The 16,752-nt window shown below is 43.1% G+C and overlaps 1 protein-coding gene across 1 annotated transcript in view; it reads right to left on the bottom strand.

Moving 5' to 3' along the window:
- Positions 1-4,523: 4,523 nt before the first annotated feature.
- The window catches only part of RIN3 (Ras and Rab interactor 3), a 65,418-nt gene continuing 53,189 nt past the window's right edge, over positions 4,524-16,752 (bottom strand). The window contains exons 8-10 of the mRNA XM_079308132.1: positions 12,182-12,313; positions 8,532-8,695; positions 4,524-6,646 (exon numbers count right to left, since the gene is read on the bottom strand). Of these exons, the coding sequence (XP_079164258.1) occupies positions 6,338-6,646; positions 8,532-8,695; positions 12,182-12,313 (605 nt within the window). The 3' untranslated portion in view covers positions 4,524-6,337. The remainder of the gene's footprint in view (positions 6,647-8,531; positions 8,696-12,181; positions 12,314-16,752) is intronic.

Genomic DNA, 16,752 nt, shown 5'->3' with positions numbered 1-16,752 from the left:
CCCACAGTGTAATAGTGTTGGACGTGTTGTGTCTTGAAAATGAAGGAGAGCTAATTAATTCTGTGATATGCATTGCAAAGTTCATCTGTCCGTTAGACTTTCATAAGGCAGGCATCTCAAAAAAACCTGCAAAAACAAACCAACAAAAGCTGAAACAAACCCCAAAACTCCAGCCTAAAAGCAACAACAAAGTGTGTAAAGCCCCAGATCTGGATCACACTGGAAGGTGCCACTCCTTAGAGGTGACTCAGTAAAGGACAAGCATGGCAAAATTAGAGGTTGTGAGGTGATCCACACCTTTTTACACATGGAGACAGGATACAGAAATATTTCAGAGTTATTTTCACAGTGTGTTAAAATACACAAAATTACCTCATCTCCACGTGAAGAGAATGAAGTCTGACAAAAACTGAACCAACATCACCAGGTTGGAGAGAGTTCTGGGTACTCCACACAGAGGAAAGGGGTTGTAGAGGTGTAACTGCTACTTTTATATAAAGAGCTAGGTAAATCCAGGAGGAGCATGAACAGCTTTATGAGCACTGTCTGCTGAGAGAGAGAGAGATTGATCCCAGAGCACAGCTAATGTCAGGATGAGTGGAAAAGGTAAAACCCTGTGGAATCAGGCATTACTGAATTAATAGATGAAAGTTTGTATCTTGGAGGTTGTTGAAAGTTCAGGTATGTGCTGCTTTTGAGTTGCTTCTTGTTTCTTCTCAGCTGTAAAACTGGAGGTTTTTTAGCAGGAGTCTAAAAATATGAGTATGAAATTCACGACTGCCTGAATGTGTTGCAGTCCCTGATGGCAGGAGGAAGGGCTGCTCTTAGTCATTCTGGCTGCTATCATGAAAGAGCATACCAAGAGCTCCCAAACACCTGGAAAGAACAGGAGAAATTACTCTTTCAAAGCCCTATTTGAATATATGCATTCAGTCTGCTGTTTTACTCATCTCTGCTTTTACGGTTGTTTTCTGCCCTAGAAATCCCGGCTGCTTCTCAAGCACTTAGCATCATCAATTTAGAGGTTTAACAGTTTTTTCACACTTTATATAAGCCCATTTTTCTAAAAGTATTCAGAAGAGGCTGTTGTTCTATTGGGTTTTCACATCTAGAATGCAGAGTTTAATAAAGAGGCCTCCCTGTTCCTCATAGATGGTGTCACTTTATGACCAAGAGTCTCCAGCCATTGTAAGTACACCTCAAAAAATAATTATCAGTTAGAAACCAGCTGTTATTTTTATTTTCGCACATCACTGAGACCTAGGTGGTACTGACACACATCATGTGTCTTGACCCTCCTGCAGACCCTTGTGTCTCTGAGGATGCAAAACTGAAATGTGAGAGTGGGATTTTGTTCTATTCTCCTCTTGCAAGTGATTTCCATAGCTTCACCATCCCAAATACATTGTTACCCCTTCCCTCAGATATGTGGCAAACTGAAAGACAGACACTGAAGCTGTCACTGCACCCACAATGCTGTCTGAGATGGAGCAGGTTCTCTTCCACGCTCTTAATTTTCAGTTTGTATCCAGAGACCCATTTCCTTTTCAGTCCCTCAGGGAACAGCCCCACAGAAGAAAAAACAATAAACTTTCACCAGCATGGATCAATACTTTTGTTTTAAGGCCTCCAAATAGCATCAGACAGTACCTGCATGGCAGGCTGTTTATTTTGTGATGGTAATAGAATCTAATGAGAAAGTAATTTTAGGATTGTGCAAGGTCAGTCTTACGCCAGAGTATCCTGTGGTGAATTGGGCAAGTAGAGACACCCTCGCTCTTCCTGCAGGCATGCAGTTGCTTAGTCTACCATTCCTAGAATGTTGGGATGCTGGAATGCAAAATATGGAAAATTCATGTTTCTAGCAAATCGTCACCACCAGGCAAAACAGGCCAAAATTGAGGCTGTGCTATTTACATAAATAGCAAAGAGTTGTGTATATCCATAGCCCCGGGGAAGAGTGTCATTCACTGCAGCCAGGGTTTCCTGTCCTTCTCTTCCTTGTTGCTAGGAATGGAGTACAAGGCCCTTTTCCAACCCATGTACCAAATCTGCTTTGTGTTTCTACCCAACATCCTGCTGAGCAGGAGTTCACCTTTCCTTGGAGAGGACCTGGAGGGCAGGTCCATTGATCAGCCTCCACAGTACACTGTGTGCTGCCTGCTTCTGTGTAATGCAAACTTAAATGGACACAGCTTTGTTTAGGGCACTGGTAACCACCCTCCTTCATTATCAGCAAGAAAGCAGAAAGCAGTTCACGTGAGTTGGAGATAATGCACTTTTTTAGATATTGCAGTATTGTTTTAGCTCTCTTCAAACTAAGCTGAATCTTGTTTCACCAGGACAGTTTATGGCAAGCACTGAGCACTCGTGGCCATCTCAGGGCAGGAGGCTGAAGGACTCTCATTCTTGTGCTTAGCCTCTGCCTGTGAGAGCAGGGGTAGAGGGGCAGCAGAGAAAAAGGAAGCTTAAGTTAAAGTGCTGATTTAAAGCAGCATGTTGTGCCAAAAGCTCTGGCAATTCTGAATCAGAAGCTGTTTTCTTCCTAGGGGCATGATACCCCACAAGAAGTGGAAGACAGCAAAGGTCTACAATTCTGTAAGCCTTGCACCACAGGCAGAGCTGGCCAGTATCTTTCACTAGCAGCACCCATCCAAGCAGGGATGCTGGTGGGACAGGCAGGCCCTGCATGGCAGCTGAACAGGAGGAAAGCATTTTTCACAGTGCAAGGTGTTAAAATGCTGGACTAGGGCCCCAGGAAAGCTGCATGACCCTGGAGACTGCAGCACTGAAAGGATGAGGCTCTGAGCAACCTTGGGAGGCAGCCCCATTTGAACAGGGATTGGACTGGGTCGACTGGATTGGACCCCAGGGGTCCCTGCCAGCCTCAATCACTCTACAGGCCCATAGTAAAAAGCCAGTCTTGTGACAGATTTCAAAGTACTGTTGGTGGCTGGAGCATGAGGAGGCCAAAAAGCTCTTGAATTCAGCATGGAAACTGCCTTTGATCTCAATGGCTTCTATTTTAGGACAACAAACTTGACCTGCCAGTGTAATTGTTTCAGTGAATTATTGACAGATTGTGTCACTAGGTGCAAACTGGCATAAAATCAGCTCTGTGTATACAGTGGCCACACAGGCTGTTTGTTTCTATGCAGAAGTTGTGGGTTCAGCAGGTCTCCCTGTTCTCCTCTCTTACACTGTGATCCTTTCCTTGTGATCATTGCACAATGTTTCTCTGCAAATTAGTGTTTGAAGAGGCCTTGTCTGGATTGCACAACCCTACTTGGTCAAAACCTCCTGGAACACTCCTGTCTGCTGAGGACTCACATGAGGGCTGGCATGTGAGTCACAGTGTGACCCTCTTGACTAACCAGGGGAGGCCACAGATTACTAGGCTGAGCTGCTTCCTCTTCTCCTGGGCTGCAGCATGAGGAAACACCACGGAGATGCCAATGAACAAAATCTCATGGAGCATTTAAAAATGCCCATTTCATTCCTGTATTTGACTTTTCTCACACCATCCAAAATGTAAGATACCTGCCCAAAGCAGTGCAGGATCTTGGGTACCAAGGTCCAGAGGAAGAGATATGCACTAGAACAAGGATTTCTTTCCAGGCAGCTCGCAGCCAGGTGCAGTAATTCATATTACTGTCAATAATCTCTGGGTTTGGGAGAGCCATAGCAGCTCTTGCAAATTAAATCAAAGCTTTGCTGTTGTTATGCCCGAGGAAAATTGCATGTGCGATTTGAGAATAGCCCACATAAATGCAAAAGTTCAAGTCATTCCTTGCATTTCAAAAACTGGAATCTGCAGGTCTGATTTTGGGTCTAGACATTTGTAAATTTAGGTCTGAGCCCATTTGGATTGCAGTGACTTAGCACTGCTTCCACAAGCTCCACTGACCAGCTCTATATCCCGTACTTCTCCCTAGCCCCAAGGTCCAGCTGGTGACTCAGATGTCCCAGAACACTGAGATGCTGGAGTGCTCCACTTCATCAATCAGTTGCTTGGCTCTGGCTGGTGCAAAGTCCAGTTACTCTGCAGAAATGCCCAGGAGATCAGTCCTAGCTTCTTTCCTTCTTACCCTTTTAGGCTCATTGACTGTGAATGTTATAGTATAATAATAATCTGATCAGGCCAAGGATCAGAGGAGCATCAGGGGAAGCCCCAGTCCTGGACATCCAGCACATTCCTGGGAATGGGGACTGGCTGGGGGACAGGCTGAGGGCATGGGAGCTGGAGACCACTCCTGCTGCAGCATCACTGAGACAGGGGCTGACAGCCCTGGGAAGATGAAGAGGGGTCCTGAACCATGAGCAGGGTGGGGAGACACTGGGGAGGCACTGGGGAGGCACTGGGGAGGCACTGGGGAGGCACTGGAGACAGCCACACCTGTGAGTGCCCTCAGGGCAGCATCACTCCCAGATCGAAACTCGTGTCTCAGGTTTAGCCCTGGCATCCCAAGTGCCACCCTGAGAGCAGCCAGGCTCCCAGCAGGAGCACACAGCCCTGCACCTGCAGGAGGGTGATGGCAGCATGAGCGAGGGTTTCAGCTCTGGCATCCTGCAGATGTGCTGCCCAGAGGCAAGGCAGAGATGCCAACAGCTGCACACAGCAGAAATAACCATGAATTTGGAGTCAGCTGTGCTGTCACGCACTGCAAGCTCTGCACATATCCTCAAAACCAAGATTGCTGTCATTCACGGTTCCTCATTCTTGGTTGTTGTCCCTTCCCAACAAGACATGCACACAGCCCATGCTGGCAGATGCATAGCACTAGTTTGCTATTTGTATGCAGATTTGGCTACAGCTGGGACACAGAGACATGGACATTTATTTCAAGCCCCAAAGACTGAGACAGGGACCAGCTACATGTAACACCCTTTTATTCTTGGAGCTTCAGAAATAGGACAGAGGCCTTGGGCAACTTGGCCCAAGGTGCCCTAAATCTCTTTTGAATGTTATTGGGAGGAAACAATAGCAAATTTTAGCAAAACTCAGAGTAAAACACCTTTTTGCAATCAGAGCTTTGCTAGGCCTCATTCCGAGTTGGTGGAGCTGCAGTGGAGTTTGTTGGCTTCCTGCATGCAGACAATGCATATTTTGTGTTCTCAGTGGGAATCTTGGCTGTATGAAGGCAACCAGAAAACACAGACCTGTCTTGCAATTAAGGCTCCTGCTTTCATTATCCAATTCTGAAATTTTTTTTTTTAATTTTATGAAATGCGTTTTTTTGCCCTGATTTAATATATTCTGCAGTAATTTGTTTGTTCAGGGAAATTTAAGTCTGCAATGACTGAATGACTAAAAGCCCACATAGAAAAGAGAATTAGAAATTTCTGTCTGAAACAGCCTAATAATAATCTGGTAAGCAATAATAAAGTAATAATCTGGTGGGAATTACAGCTAGGATAACACTTGTGAAAATGACAGCCATATAAAAAGGGATTGGTATTTAATTCTAACTTCTTTTTATTTTCAAATTTTAATCTGGTTTGATACACTGGGTAAATTATTAAATTCTTTACAAAGGCTTGTTTTAAAATAATTGCACCATATCACACATTGAAATAAATATACAATTAACCAGACACTATCAAACATCCAATGTGAATAAAACTGCTGTACATGTAAAACTTATGGTGAAGGCTTTCAATCTTTAGGAAAAATACATTGATGAAAATGCCTATGCGACCCGATTGAGTGACAAATAGATAGAAGGCAAAAAACATACTCCTAGTGATAGCACTGTTTGTAGTTGTGTGGATTTCAAAAGCAAAGACATATTGTTGACATCAAGACAGAGATGGAGTTCTGCTACAGGTGGCAACACTGTGCCACTGAATACATAAGACAAGACCCAGTTTATTCAAACTGGGTGAACAGATACCATAAGGCACAAACATAATCTTACCTCCAAACAGATTGAGGTGTGTGCAGGCCTTTCAAAGGCCTTGTGCACAGATGTGATTCACACCTGCCATCATTTTTTATAAAGTAAATGTCCACCTTTTTGCAAGATCTCTGGATTTTCTCTACTGTTCATTTACATTCTGCAGTGTTGACTGGTTGCAGCTGAGAGGTTCTGAGGATTGATACTTCAAGTTTTCGAGAGGATAAATGTTCTCCTGAATGCTCCTTTTACTTCAGTAAATGACCTCTACTGAGAAATACTATGTGTTCAGACACCATCTGCAATTAGCCCATCTGCCCTATGTTGAAGGCCACACTCCAGGGAATTTCTGAGGTCTGCAGATACCAGAGGATCTCACAGGGTAAGTTATCCAGCTCTTCCAGGATGACGGCAAAGACAGAAAAAAAGCAGCATGGTCCTTAGGGAAAGTCTGACTCTTTGACAATTGGAACTGGTGGAGTTTTATGGTCTATTGGTTTATAAATAAAATGGAAATCTTTCTTGATTTCACTCTTCAGCAGGGAGGCTTTGATATGGTGAGGAAGGGCGTCTTTGTCTAGCTGCAGCCACTGGTCATCAACATAAACAAAGAGTCCATAGTCCTTGGGGTGGGGCACTTCAAACTTCTCGGCACACTGCTGGCTCAGCTGCTCAGCTGTGGTGTCACGACGGGAAGCAAGTGTCCTTGATTGACCACTGACTTCCAGAAAGGAGATACAGATGAAATCCTGAAGAGAAACATGAGGAGAGACCTTGCAGTTAACACAGTAACCTAGGAGTGAAGGAGGAAGAATTCAGCCACAAAGCTCTAGCTGCCTAGAGTTCCCAAATATCTTGCAGTCATTCTCCAATGTCCTAGTTGTTCTCTCCTTTCTTTCCTCTGACAAGCTCTGAATCAGCAAATACTTAAATAAGCCCTTTACTAAATAATTAGCACCATAAAGACACTGACATTAAAGTGTTTTTTTCTGATTTTAGTGAATATCCTTAGAGAATGATCTGCAATGGTTCATTCTCCCATCTTTTCACAGCTCCTGAAGAAAGGGTTTGCAAAGAAGTGACAGACAAGAGCAACAGACCACAAACGTCAGAGATCTGGCCAGAAAACCTGTTTCCCAGAAATGGGATAAGGCTAGCAATGTGGGGCCCTTGCAACTTCACAATCACCCAAACAGCACCTTGACAGTGGGTTCACTGAACTTCCTTCCATTGGTAAGGAAATAGCAGAAGTTATGCTGAGAAGGTTGTTTTTTCTTGTATCCTGTTTCAGGCAGTAACAGCTGTTGTGACAACTTTCATCTTGCTAAACACATAAGGAACAGAATCTAGAGAGTTTTTGGTTACAGTCAAACCTATGTGTTTAATTTGCATCTGTGAACTTCAAAACAAATCCCAATCATTTTGTTCAGAAAATAATGAGGTTCCCTGGCAGAAGGGGAATTTCCAAATGTGTGGACTATGGGCTTCCAAACTACGTTTAAGAAATATCACTGCAGTTGATTAAGGCTGAAGAAGGATGGGCAGAGGCTTGCTAAACATATCAGCAAGCTGTTTGCCTCTGCCAGAATGGGCTTTCCTGTCTATGATACTACCCTTCATTCAATGGGATGAAAAATGGCCTTTCAGCTGTTGGAGGCAGGGAATCTTCTAGGGAAATGTGTCATTTGCTTTCTCAGCTATTATGCTCCATGCTAGGTACTTACTTCTACGAGCTACTGCCAGAGCAGCACTCAGGGCTGGATGGATATTTGCTGTATCTCATCCACAATTCACAGTTTCTGAGATCATCAGGGACTGGTTTTGTCTGCAATATGGGAAACCTGTTCTACTCCATACTTTGGCATAGACTACTCCCCCCACAGGAGACTTTCCCCCGGCTTTTCCTTCGGCATGCACCATTTTCAGTTCTGCATTCTGAAAGCTCTGCAGAACTTGAGACGTGGCCTTTGCTGCCTCCCTGTGGGCGATGATCTGATCACAGCACATGGGGCTGGAAGGGTATATCCTGCCTGCCTGGACCAGCCTCACCAGAGCTGGAGGTCCGGTCCAGAGCACCCCTCTGTCCTGGGACCCTCTCCCACTGGGAGATCTTTGCCAGGCCGTGCACAGCATGGGCTTCAAAACTAACCTCGATGGATCTTTCCTGCTGCAGGACAGGCTCTGGAAGATGCTTGAATGACTGGCTCTTGGGATGTCTCAGATCCTCCTACAGATTTAGAAGCAGCCCTGCATAGCCTGCTCACATATCAGTCTAGCCCATGATTTCCCCAGGCATTAAGGGCAATGATTCAGAGGGGCTTCTGAGTCCCCACCACAGTGCCCACGTGCAAAGGCTCCTAGCACATCTCTTTTGAGAATGAACAAAAAAATAATTTTGCAGTCATATTTAAAACTAAAATAAGTTAAGGGCACTTCAAGATTTCGAAATGTATTTCATAAGTAGTATGTATTTCAAATGTGTTTTTTTAAAGACCTGCAAATCTTGCACCAGATGTACTCTTCTTTTTTAATAGTGATTTCAATTAATTTCATTTAAAAATAATTGCCATATTCAAGATTTCTAAGCATGGAGGAAGCATGCAGGCTGTTCTCCTAGGATATAATGCCAGCTACCTGCACTGAGGAGCGGGAAGCGCGGGCCTTGTTCAGCGTTCTCCGTCGCTCCCAGCGGTGGATGGAGTCCTGAACCTCCACGCTCAGCTGCCGTGTCACAGTGATTTTGTCGTAGTTCTTGATGTGCTCCAGGACCCCGTAGGTGGTGGTTAAATAGTAGGAGCCTGCAAAAGGTGAAAGTCTTGTATGAACACCACACCTTCATGGGCGGCTCAGTCCTGCTCCCACCGTGCTGATGCCCACCCAGGGGCGGCTGCCCGACCCTCGCACTGCCCGTGCCTTGCTGGAGGGAGTGCAGCCGTCACTGGCGTTTCCCTACAATGCAGGGAAATAGAAATAATCATAGATTACTGCAGGAGAAACACAGAGCCCCCCAGCTCCAGCTACACTACCCTAATGTTTGGATTTTGAGGCTCCTGTGGGCTCAATACTGTTGAGGGATGTCTCAGACCAGCAGGAATAATTCATCCTCTGTTCTCTCCATTCTCTATTGCTATAGGCACATATTATATTATTGCCATTTTGCAAATATTAAAATGAACGCTATATGTATAATGTCGGAAAACTTTGCTGTATGAATATAATTTCTTTTAGTTCTTTGTTATTAATAAAACTTAGTAGTGTGATATATATATTTTTCTTGGACTATATCATGGTGATGTAAAAAGCTTTTATTCATGTAACTAACTCAGAGAATGGTAAAAAAGATAATGAGAAAGTTCTTCACATTCTTGGATTATTGGACACCAGAACCCCAGGGAAGGAAAAAAAATGTTGATTTACAGGCTGAGGGAGAATGATTTTGAATAATGCATGAAGATCTATGAATATGCAGCATATGGATGCATTTAACAAAGTGTTTTCTGAGTTAGTGTGTGCTCTGGGCTGAATGTTGAGCACTCATCCATTATAGCCTTTTGCTTTGTTGTTTGTCTATTATTGTCTTTTATTAAAGCTTTTAAAATTTACCAGGAAAATGAACCTCGTTTTTCACATCTATTGACTACAGATGCATCCCATGCATTCCCTGGCTGTTCAGGGCTGCGGGATAAATCTTGGTAAGGCAGAGAAACAGGGTAACGTGGCAAAGGCCCTTTCCCTCAGAACCCGCGGCTGCTGTGGCGCTGCTTGCAGCAGGAGATGAATAACCACGGGGGGCAGCTGGGCCCTGAGAAAAGCCGGCTGCAGGCACAGAGGCGCGGATAGCCCTGACAAGGACCGAGAAGTGCTGTGGCCGCAGGGCGATGGAGCGCTCATTCCCAGCAGCGGCGGGGACAGCCCTGCTCCGGCCCAGCCCCCCTGTGCCTGCCGAGCGGGGACAGCCCGCGGCTGCCGCGAGGAGTTTCACCCGACCAGCGCCTCTAGATGGCCCTCGCACATCGCAGCCATCCCTCCATCTGAGCCCATGGCCCCGGCCCTCGCACATCGCAGCCATCCCTCCATCTGAGCCCATGGCCCCGGCCCTCGCACATGGCAGCCATCCCTCCATCTGAGCCCATGGCCCCGGCCCTCGCACATCGCAGCCATCCCTCCATCTGAGCCCATGGCCCCGGCCCTCGCACATGGCAGCCATCCCTCCATCTGAGCCCATGGCCCCGGCCCTCGCACATGGCAGCCATCCCTCCATCTGAGCCCATGGCCCCGGCCCTCGCACATCGCAGCCATCCCTCCATCTGAGCCCGCCGCTCCTCAGGCACCCCTGAGCCCATGGCTGGCTGCTTCAGGGAGCCAAAGACAGCACTTGCTCCAAGAGCAGGATTTTTAGAGCGCCGTGAAATTTTGGTGTAGAGACCAAGATACTGTCATTTGATTTCCTGTACTCTGGGGTGATCTATGAGAAGTGTCCTACAGTTTTGAAGATTTGTGCCCAAAACAATCATTTTTCTTCGAAAGAAAGAAAGAAACAATAAAGAAACATTTTTCTTTACTGTGTCCCACAAAGATGTGCTGAGGATAGAGTAAGAAGCCTAAAACTTGTTCTCCTCTTAAATACAGTTATTTATTGTATTTTTAATACTGTCATTCAATATTTCTCCTCTTTTGGCTGAGTGAGAGGTATCTGTGATGGGAACTGGGATGAGATGTGTCCCTATCCCTCAGAACCCAGGGAGGAAGAGCTCTGAGAACCCCACAACAGGAATTCACAACTTGTTTTAAGCATTTTTTCCCACTTCCAGTTTCTTCGTTTCCATTCAGTTGCTCCCTATAATCTTTCCTTGCCTTTGCCTCAGCAGTCAGTATCACCATTGCTATTAAGTGAATTCAAAGTATATTTTTCATTTGGAGGCAGAATTGAAGTGATTTTTTATGTCGGCCTATGGAATTTCACGGTTTTCTCTCTTATGCTTTACTTATTTTCCTTTAATTTCTGTACCTGAATACATTTTGCATTCAACTTTGAAAGGCCTAACTCAAGTTAATTTTTGCCCATTCTACACTTTGCAATCTCAGAGCTGTCTTCACTGAGATGTTCTTTTCCCTCTCCATTTCTTGTATCTGCACTTACTCCCAGTGTCCTTTCTGATGTGATTATTCAGTCAGTTTAATCTGGAACTCCCTCACAAAATATTCCCTTTGGACTGGAGTGCATATTTCATAGAGCCTTTGCATCTTTGAGCTAAGAGAACTTCCAGCTTTGCTTTCGATATCATGGCCCCCCCGACCCAGACTGAAGAACCTGTGTGCAGAGTAGCCACCAAAAGCAGTTTTGTTATGACCACAAAATGCTGTACTTCAGCTAACATGTTTTTTTTTTTTTTTTTTCTGCTAAGAATTCTTTTCAGCAGAAAAACTAGCCTGTGCAGAAACACCTTACTAATGTACTGCATTGCTACTACTCATCCTGTTAGTACTTACTTTTGTCCCACTCTGCACTGTGGTGGAATGACATGCTTAGTTTCAGACTTATACCCTCATTTAATGTAAATAAAATTAGTCTGCTGTTGTTCATCCAGGACTCCTTTCTAGAACCTCAGTACTTACCAAAGCAAACTCTAAAATAAACCCCATTTTATTGGTTTAGTGACTACTTGGTGATAAATTATCTGTGTTCCTAATTCAGAGTACGTAGCCGTCACTTGGAAAGCATGTGCTTTCCAAACTAAATTTAAGAAACTGGAGGCCCACAGTTCCCTGGGATATTTATGTCTATTATAACAGAGTCTTTAGTCACTTCCAAACTCAATATTCCCTCTAACCTAACTTTTTTTTCTCTGTCTCGCTATGATGCTCAGTCAGAGAATATTGTTAAAAGGGTTCACTCAAATTTAGGAATAGAGTGTCCCTGAGAATGTAGCCATGAGGCATACAAGGCTCTTCAAGAAATGTGCTCTTTTCTCACTGGAATAGATAAAAGTATCAATTTTTTGCAGAAGAAGTTTAATTTTAGCAAAAAACCTTCCAGCTTTTCAGCCTTTGGGCCAAAGAAAACAAGATGTCTGTGTTTGGGTTGCTAATCCAGCACGTCAGTTATCCTTTATGATGAGTCCCTGCCTTTCTAATTTGTGTCTTAAGGCACTGCACTGCTAAAAGGAGTTAAAGTGTTTGGCAATAATTTCAGAGCTTCAGATTTGAAAAGATTGTCCAAAGCATTATCCACAAAATCTATCCAGAGCCCTGCTGCCCCACTTTCATGAACACTGTACTCTTACCTTCTCCTAGCTGCAGAGCAGGGTCCATGAGCTCCATCATATACTCCACATTCAGAAGGACTTCAGTCAAGTTGCTGCGGGCCAACACATACATGAGCACAGGGAGGAAGTCATCTGCACCATAGGGCTTTCCTGAGCAAAGAGAAACACAGTGTGATCCTAATAACACCACAAAATCATGTTCCCACACAACACTGTCAGATTCTCACACAGCAAGTCCTTTGCAAACTATAGCTTATGTTATCTGAAGAACTAAAGCTCAAAAGCACCAGCAGAGAAAAAAATGAGGAAAGTAGAAATTTAGATAACTTAAAAAGTAGGTAAATTTGCTTCAAGCCCAAAATAGGATCTTGAAAATTAACTAGAACAATATAAACTTAACTTCATTGATCACAAGCAACTGGCAATTTTTGAAGAGTTCAAAGGCTTCCAGCTTGTCCCTCTGATTTGATACTGACATCAAGACTGCAGTTCAGGTTGGCAATATTAGTAGGGAAGTTGTCTACATGCATTAGGGGTGTTTATTCTCTTAGGCTTACTCTATGTGTCATACCAAGAAACAGAAAATAGAATTTGAGACTGTGGTTTTACGACTGAGGACTGGGTTTATGTTCCTTCAGAAGGCAAAACATCATGCTACACAATCCTAATTAAAACAGTCTCCCAAGAGCTAGGATCCAAGAGGAATCATCTTTGTAACTATGATATCCAGTTAAGGAAACAGATTTTCTCATCGGACTTAAAATCTAGTTTTTGAAATTGGTGTGCAGCAGATGCTCAGTATTTCCTGGGCTTAAAACATTCATATCAACTAAGTTGACAAAGTGACCTAATATACAGTCTGTAAGAGCTCCTTGGGATCTCTAAGGACAAAAAAATGCATGCTAACAGTCATCATTATAAATAATTACTGCTTAAAATAGAATCCAAATGGAAGCTTCCCTGCATAAACCACAAAGAACACAAGGATAACTTTTCTGATTTGAAAGGAACTTTCACTTTTAACCAACATGTCATAAATTCATCATGGAAAACCCACAATAACAAGTTTCTTACCAGACCTATCTTCCCAACATTCAGAGCTGACCTCTTAACCTCATCTGCTTTCGTTCTGAATGTCTTTCCTCAGACTGTGGGGAGTTTTTTCTCACCAGTGCATTTGGATATGTTGGTTTCATGGACTATGTGTGTCTCACTTGAGAGCTGCTTGTCTCACCTCAAGAAATCAAAGCTACCCTTGATGCAGTTTTGGTGGAATTATGCTCTAGCCATTTTTGGCCCACAGCACACATGCTCTTCCATGGTAGGGCATACATTCCTATTTCTCAAATGTTCCCAATGACTTATTTCAAATATTTGCCATGAGTCAGATTTCTTTTTTTATCATTCATAGCTGACGCAGATTCTCCACTGGCAAAGAAAGATATTCTCCTGAAGCCTCAAATAAACATGAGCTTAGCTCCTGATATTTAAAAAAAAAAAAAAAAAAAAAAAAAGGTGTGGCTTTGAAATAAACCCAGTAATGCATCTAGTGAAAAAAGAGTTGATCCATTTAAAACAAAGTGTTAGAGAATGAGAAATTGTCAGGGTCATAAGTCAGTCTGCTTCTAACAGAGCCTACACATGCCAAAACATAGACTATTTATTTAATGAAAGCTGGATTAACACTTTCAGTTCTGATTCCTTGGTTATGCTGCCTTTAGTTAAAAGACACAGCCTTAGGTCTCCAACAAAACTATAAATGGACTTCATTGTTCCATTAACATCTGGACGGACATTTTTTTGGTCTATTGTTTCCTTGGCTTATGTCTCTGTGAAAGCTTTAGCTCTGATTCATTACCATCATATACATTACCCTAATACAAGTAGTATTACAGCTGTTCAACATTTTCCAGGAAAAAAAAAGAAAAAAGATGACAAAACTGAGACATGAAAATGTAACAGAAAAACTTCACAGCAATAAGTCCTCTTCTCCTTTTGCTCCAAGTACTCCAGAGGTCAACAGAGTTAGCTCTAATTGAAACTAGTATAAAGGAATACAAAATACCAAAGACTTTTTAGGCTCATTTTCCCCTTCATTAAAAACTAACCAGTGGCATGGATAGAATGATTCTAACATTGAAGGCCAAGGGATTTACAGTGTAACACCAATAACAGAATTTCTCCTACTACTTCTCTTTCATGACTAATTCATGTTGTGTCTGATAGGGCATCCAAGAAAGTTGCTACTTCACAATATAAATTCCTATTCACTGGGAAAAAACTCTTGAGTTGTTTGTTTGGTGGTGGGTTGGTTGATTGGTTGGTTGGTTGGTTGGTTGGTTGGTTGGTGTTTTTTTCACATGTCACCAAAATAGATAATGAACAGAGAATAGACTGACAAACTAAAGCAGAATGGAAACAGCAGCTTGGAACTAAACAATTCAATGTCCCCATTGATCAACTTCTGGTGTCAACAGAGGTGAAAGACAAAAATTCTCAAGAATGCCTACAGAATCTTTTTTTTTTTTTTGTCTGAGAAGTGGTTGTACGTACAATCAGACATGGAGACAACTCTGTTTTATGTGGTTTATCTAATTTCTATAAGCTGATTTTGCTGCTCCGCCCTCTATTCCTTGGTATAAACTCTTCTCAACTTTAAGACTTCATAGAAATATTATTGGACCCCCAACATTTTATATGCCTTACATATGAAAATCTGATCTACATTTTCTTTTTGTGCAAAAAATGCTGAGTAGGGATGTCTGACTGAAATAATGAAAAGAACATGTGTTCCATATGCTGTGCCCTCACAACCTGTCTAAATTACTAGACACCACCTTAATCCACCTGTGGCTCTGTGACATCCAATTTTAAATACCCACATCTGTAGCAAAAGCTGAAGTCAGCAGGAGCAGAGAAACAAGGGAAAAGCAAAACTAATCACTGGTGATCTGGCTCTGACTCCATGTGTTGGCATGTACCTCCAGTGTGCCCAAGGGCAGGTCAGACCATATAGAGTGGTACATTGTACCTTGCAGGCATCTCAGTAGCATCTCTTCACTGACTGCAAGAAAAAGTGGCTGAGAGGGCAGGACTCTCTCCCCTGCTCTCCTGGCCCTGGTACAGGGACCAGCTTTGCCATCAGTCCAAGCATGGCCCTGAGGTGCTCTGTATCTCAGTCCATCCGTGGGGATAATATGTGCTCTCAGCAACTCAAATATGAGCAGAAGCAGGAGTCTACAAAGATAGATGAAATAATGCCTGTCAACCAAGAGACATGAGAGGTTGCTTCAGCACTGTAAAACTCACATGCATCCTGTGCCATGAAAGGCAACAGGGCACAAGACAGTGTCCATCTGGGAGCTGCAGCAGGGGGATTCTCTGCAGGCTGCTCCTCCCCAGCTCTACTTTCAAGCTGGGCCTGAGCCAAATTCCTAGACCTGTGTGGCTTGCTCCATTTGTGGTCTCTCACAAAGGGGAATTTTTGCAGCTGACGGAGTTAAATCTAGCTCTGACCCTGCCACTGCTCCCAGTGACAGACTGAGTTTGTCTATTCAAGGTGGTGGTGTCCTACTCCAGATATTTATTTCCCCTTCTTCCCTGTGGGGTCAGGAAACATTTATTTAATAAATATCTCTAAGAAGCTTAAAATAAGCCTTCTGCCACAAACTCATCCTATTATGTTTATAGCAAAGCAAATACAACGTCAGCTCCTGGCTGGGATGCAGCACTTGAATAGATGAGTATTAATTAAATATATGATTTAAAGCAACTGGAATTCTGCCCAAGCCTCCATAAGGAAATTACAGCCTATTTAAACACATTCATACGTTCCTTTTCTGTCTGCGTATGTTCTGAAAACCAGCAGACATAGGTGATGTCCTGCACCTTACTCTAATATTTTACAAAAATTAGCTTGATGTCTAAAAGCAGATCTCCACAAAATGTGAATTGTAGCCTCAGTTTGTAGCTAGGAAACCTGAGGTGCACAAAAGTTAACTGAGATTTGTTCAAGATCATAGGAAAAGATTGTCACTTTCCTTCCACACACTAGTATTTTGCTGTCTCTTGTCTGTCCCATAATACTTTCAGCAAGGTTTAATTTGTGATATAGTGAATTAAGTAAGTTAATAGATGGAGACAGCATGAATTCACTTCAAAAATATATGGTTTAGAGATCAGAGGAATTGACTCCCCATGAAAAATTTGAACTGTCTCTTTTATTCAAATGTAGAAATTGTGCTAGATGGCAGAAAACCCAAAATCTCTAGTCCATCAGTCTTCATTAAAAGTAACTTAAATACAAATATCCTCTTCGAAAAGATATCAAAGTAAACCTGTTATGTATAGCCTTATTTTCTTCTCAGAAGTGAGATATGATAATAAGCAGTGTAATGGGATTGCTCTGACAGCTTTAGGAGCTTCTTCTAGCATGGGCTTTTCCCTGGCTGCTGAAGTATTGGAGCCCAGTTTCCTTTGCACAAGCTCAACTATCCCACTGAAGACACAGCTTTGTTTCTGCCAACTTCAGAGCCTTATAGGAGTGCATTAGTGCAGCTAATATCTGCCTGCTCAGTTCTGTAGGGGTG

This window comes from Erithacus rubecula (genome assembly GCF_903797595.1).
Source record: "Erithacus rubecula genome assembly, chromosome: 6".
In the NCBI taxonomy this organism is placed as follows: domain Eukaryota; kingdom Metazoa; phylum Chordata; class Aves; order Passeriformes; family Muscicapidae; genus Erithacus; species Erithacus rubecula.
Note: the sequence above shows the minus strand (reverse complement) of the source record. Positions and strands in the feature narration are given on the sequence as shown.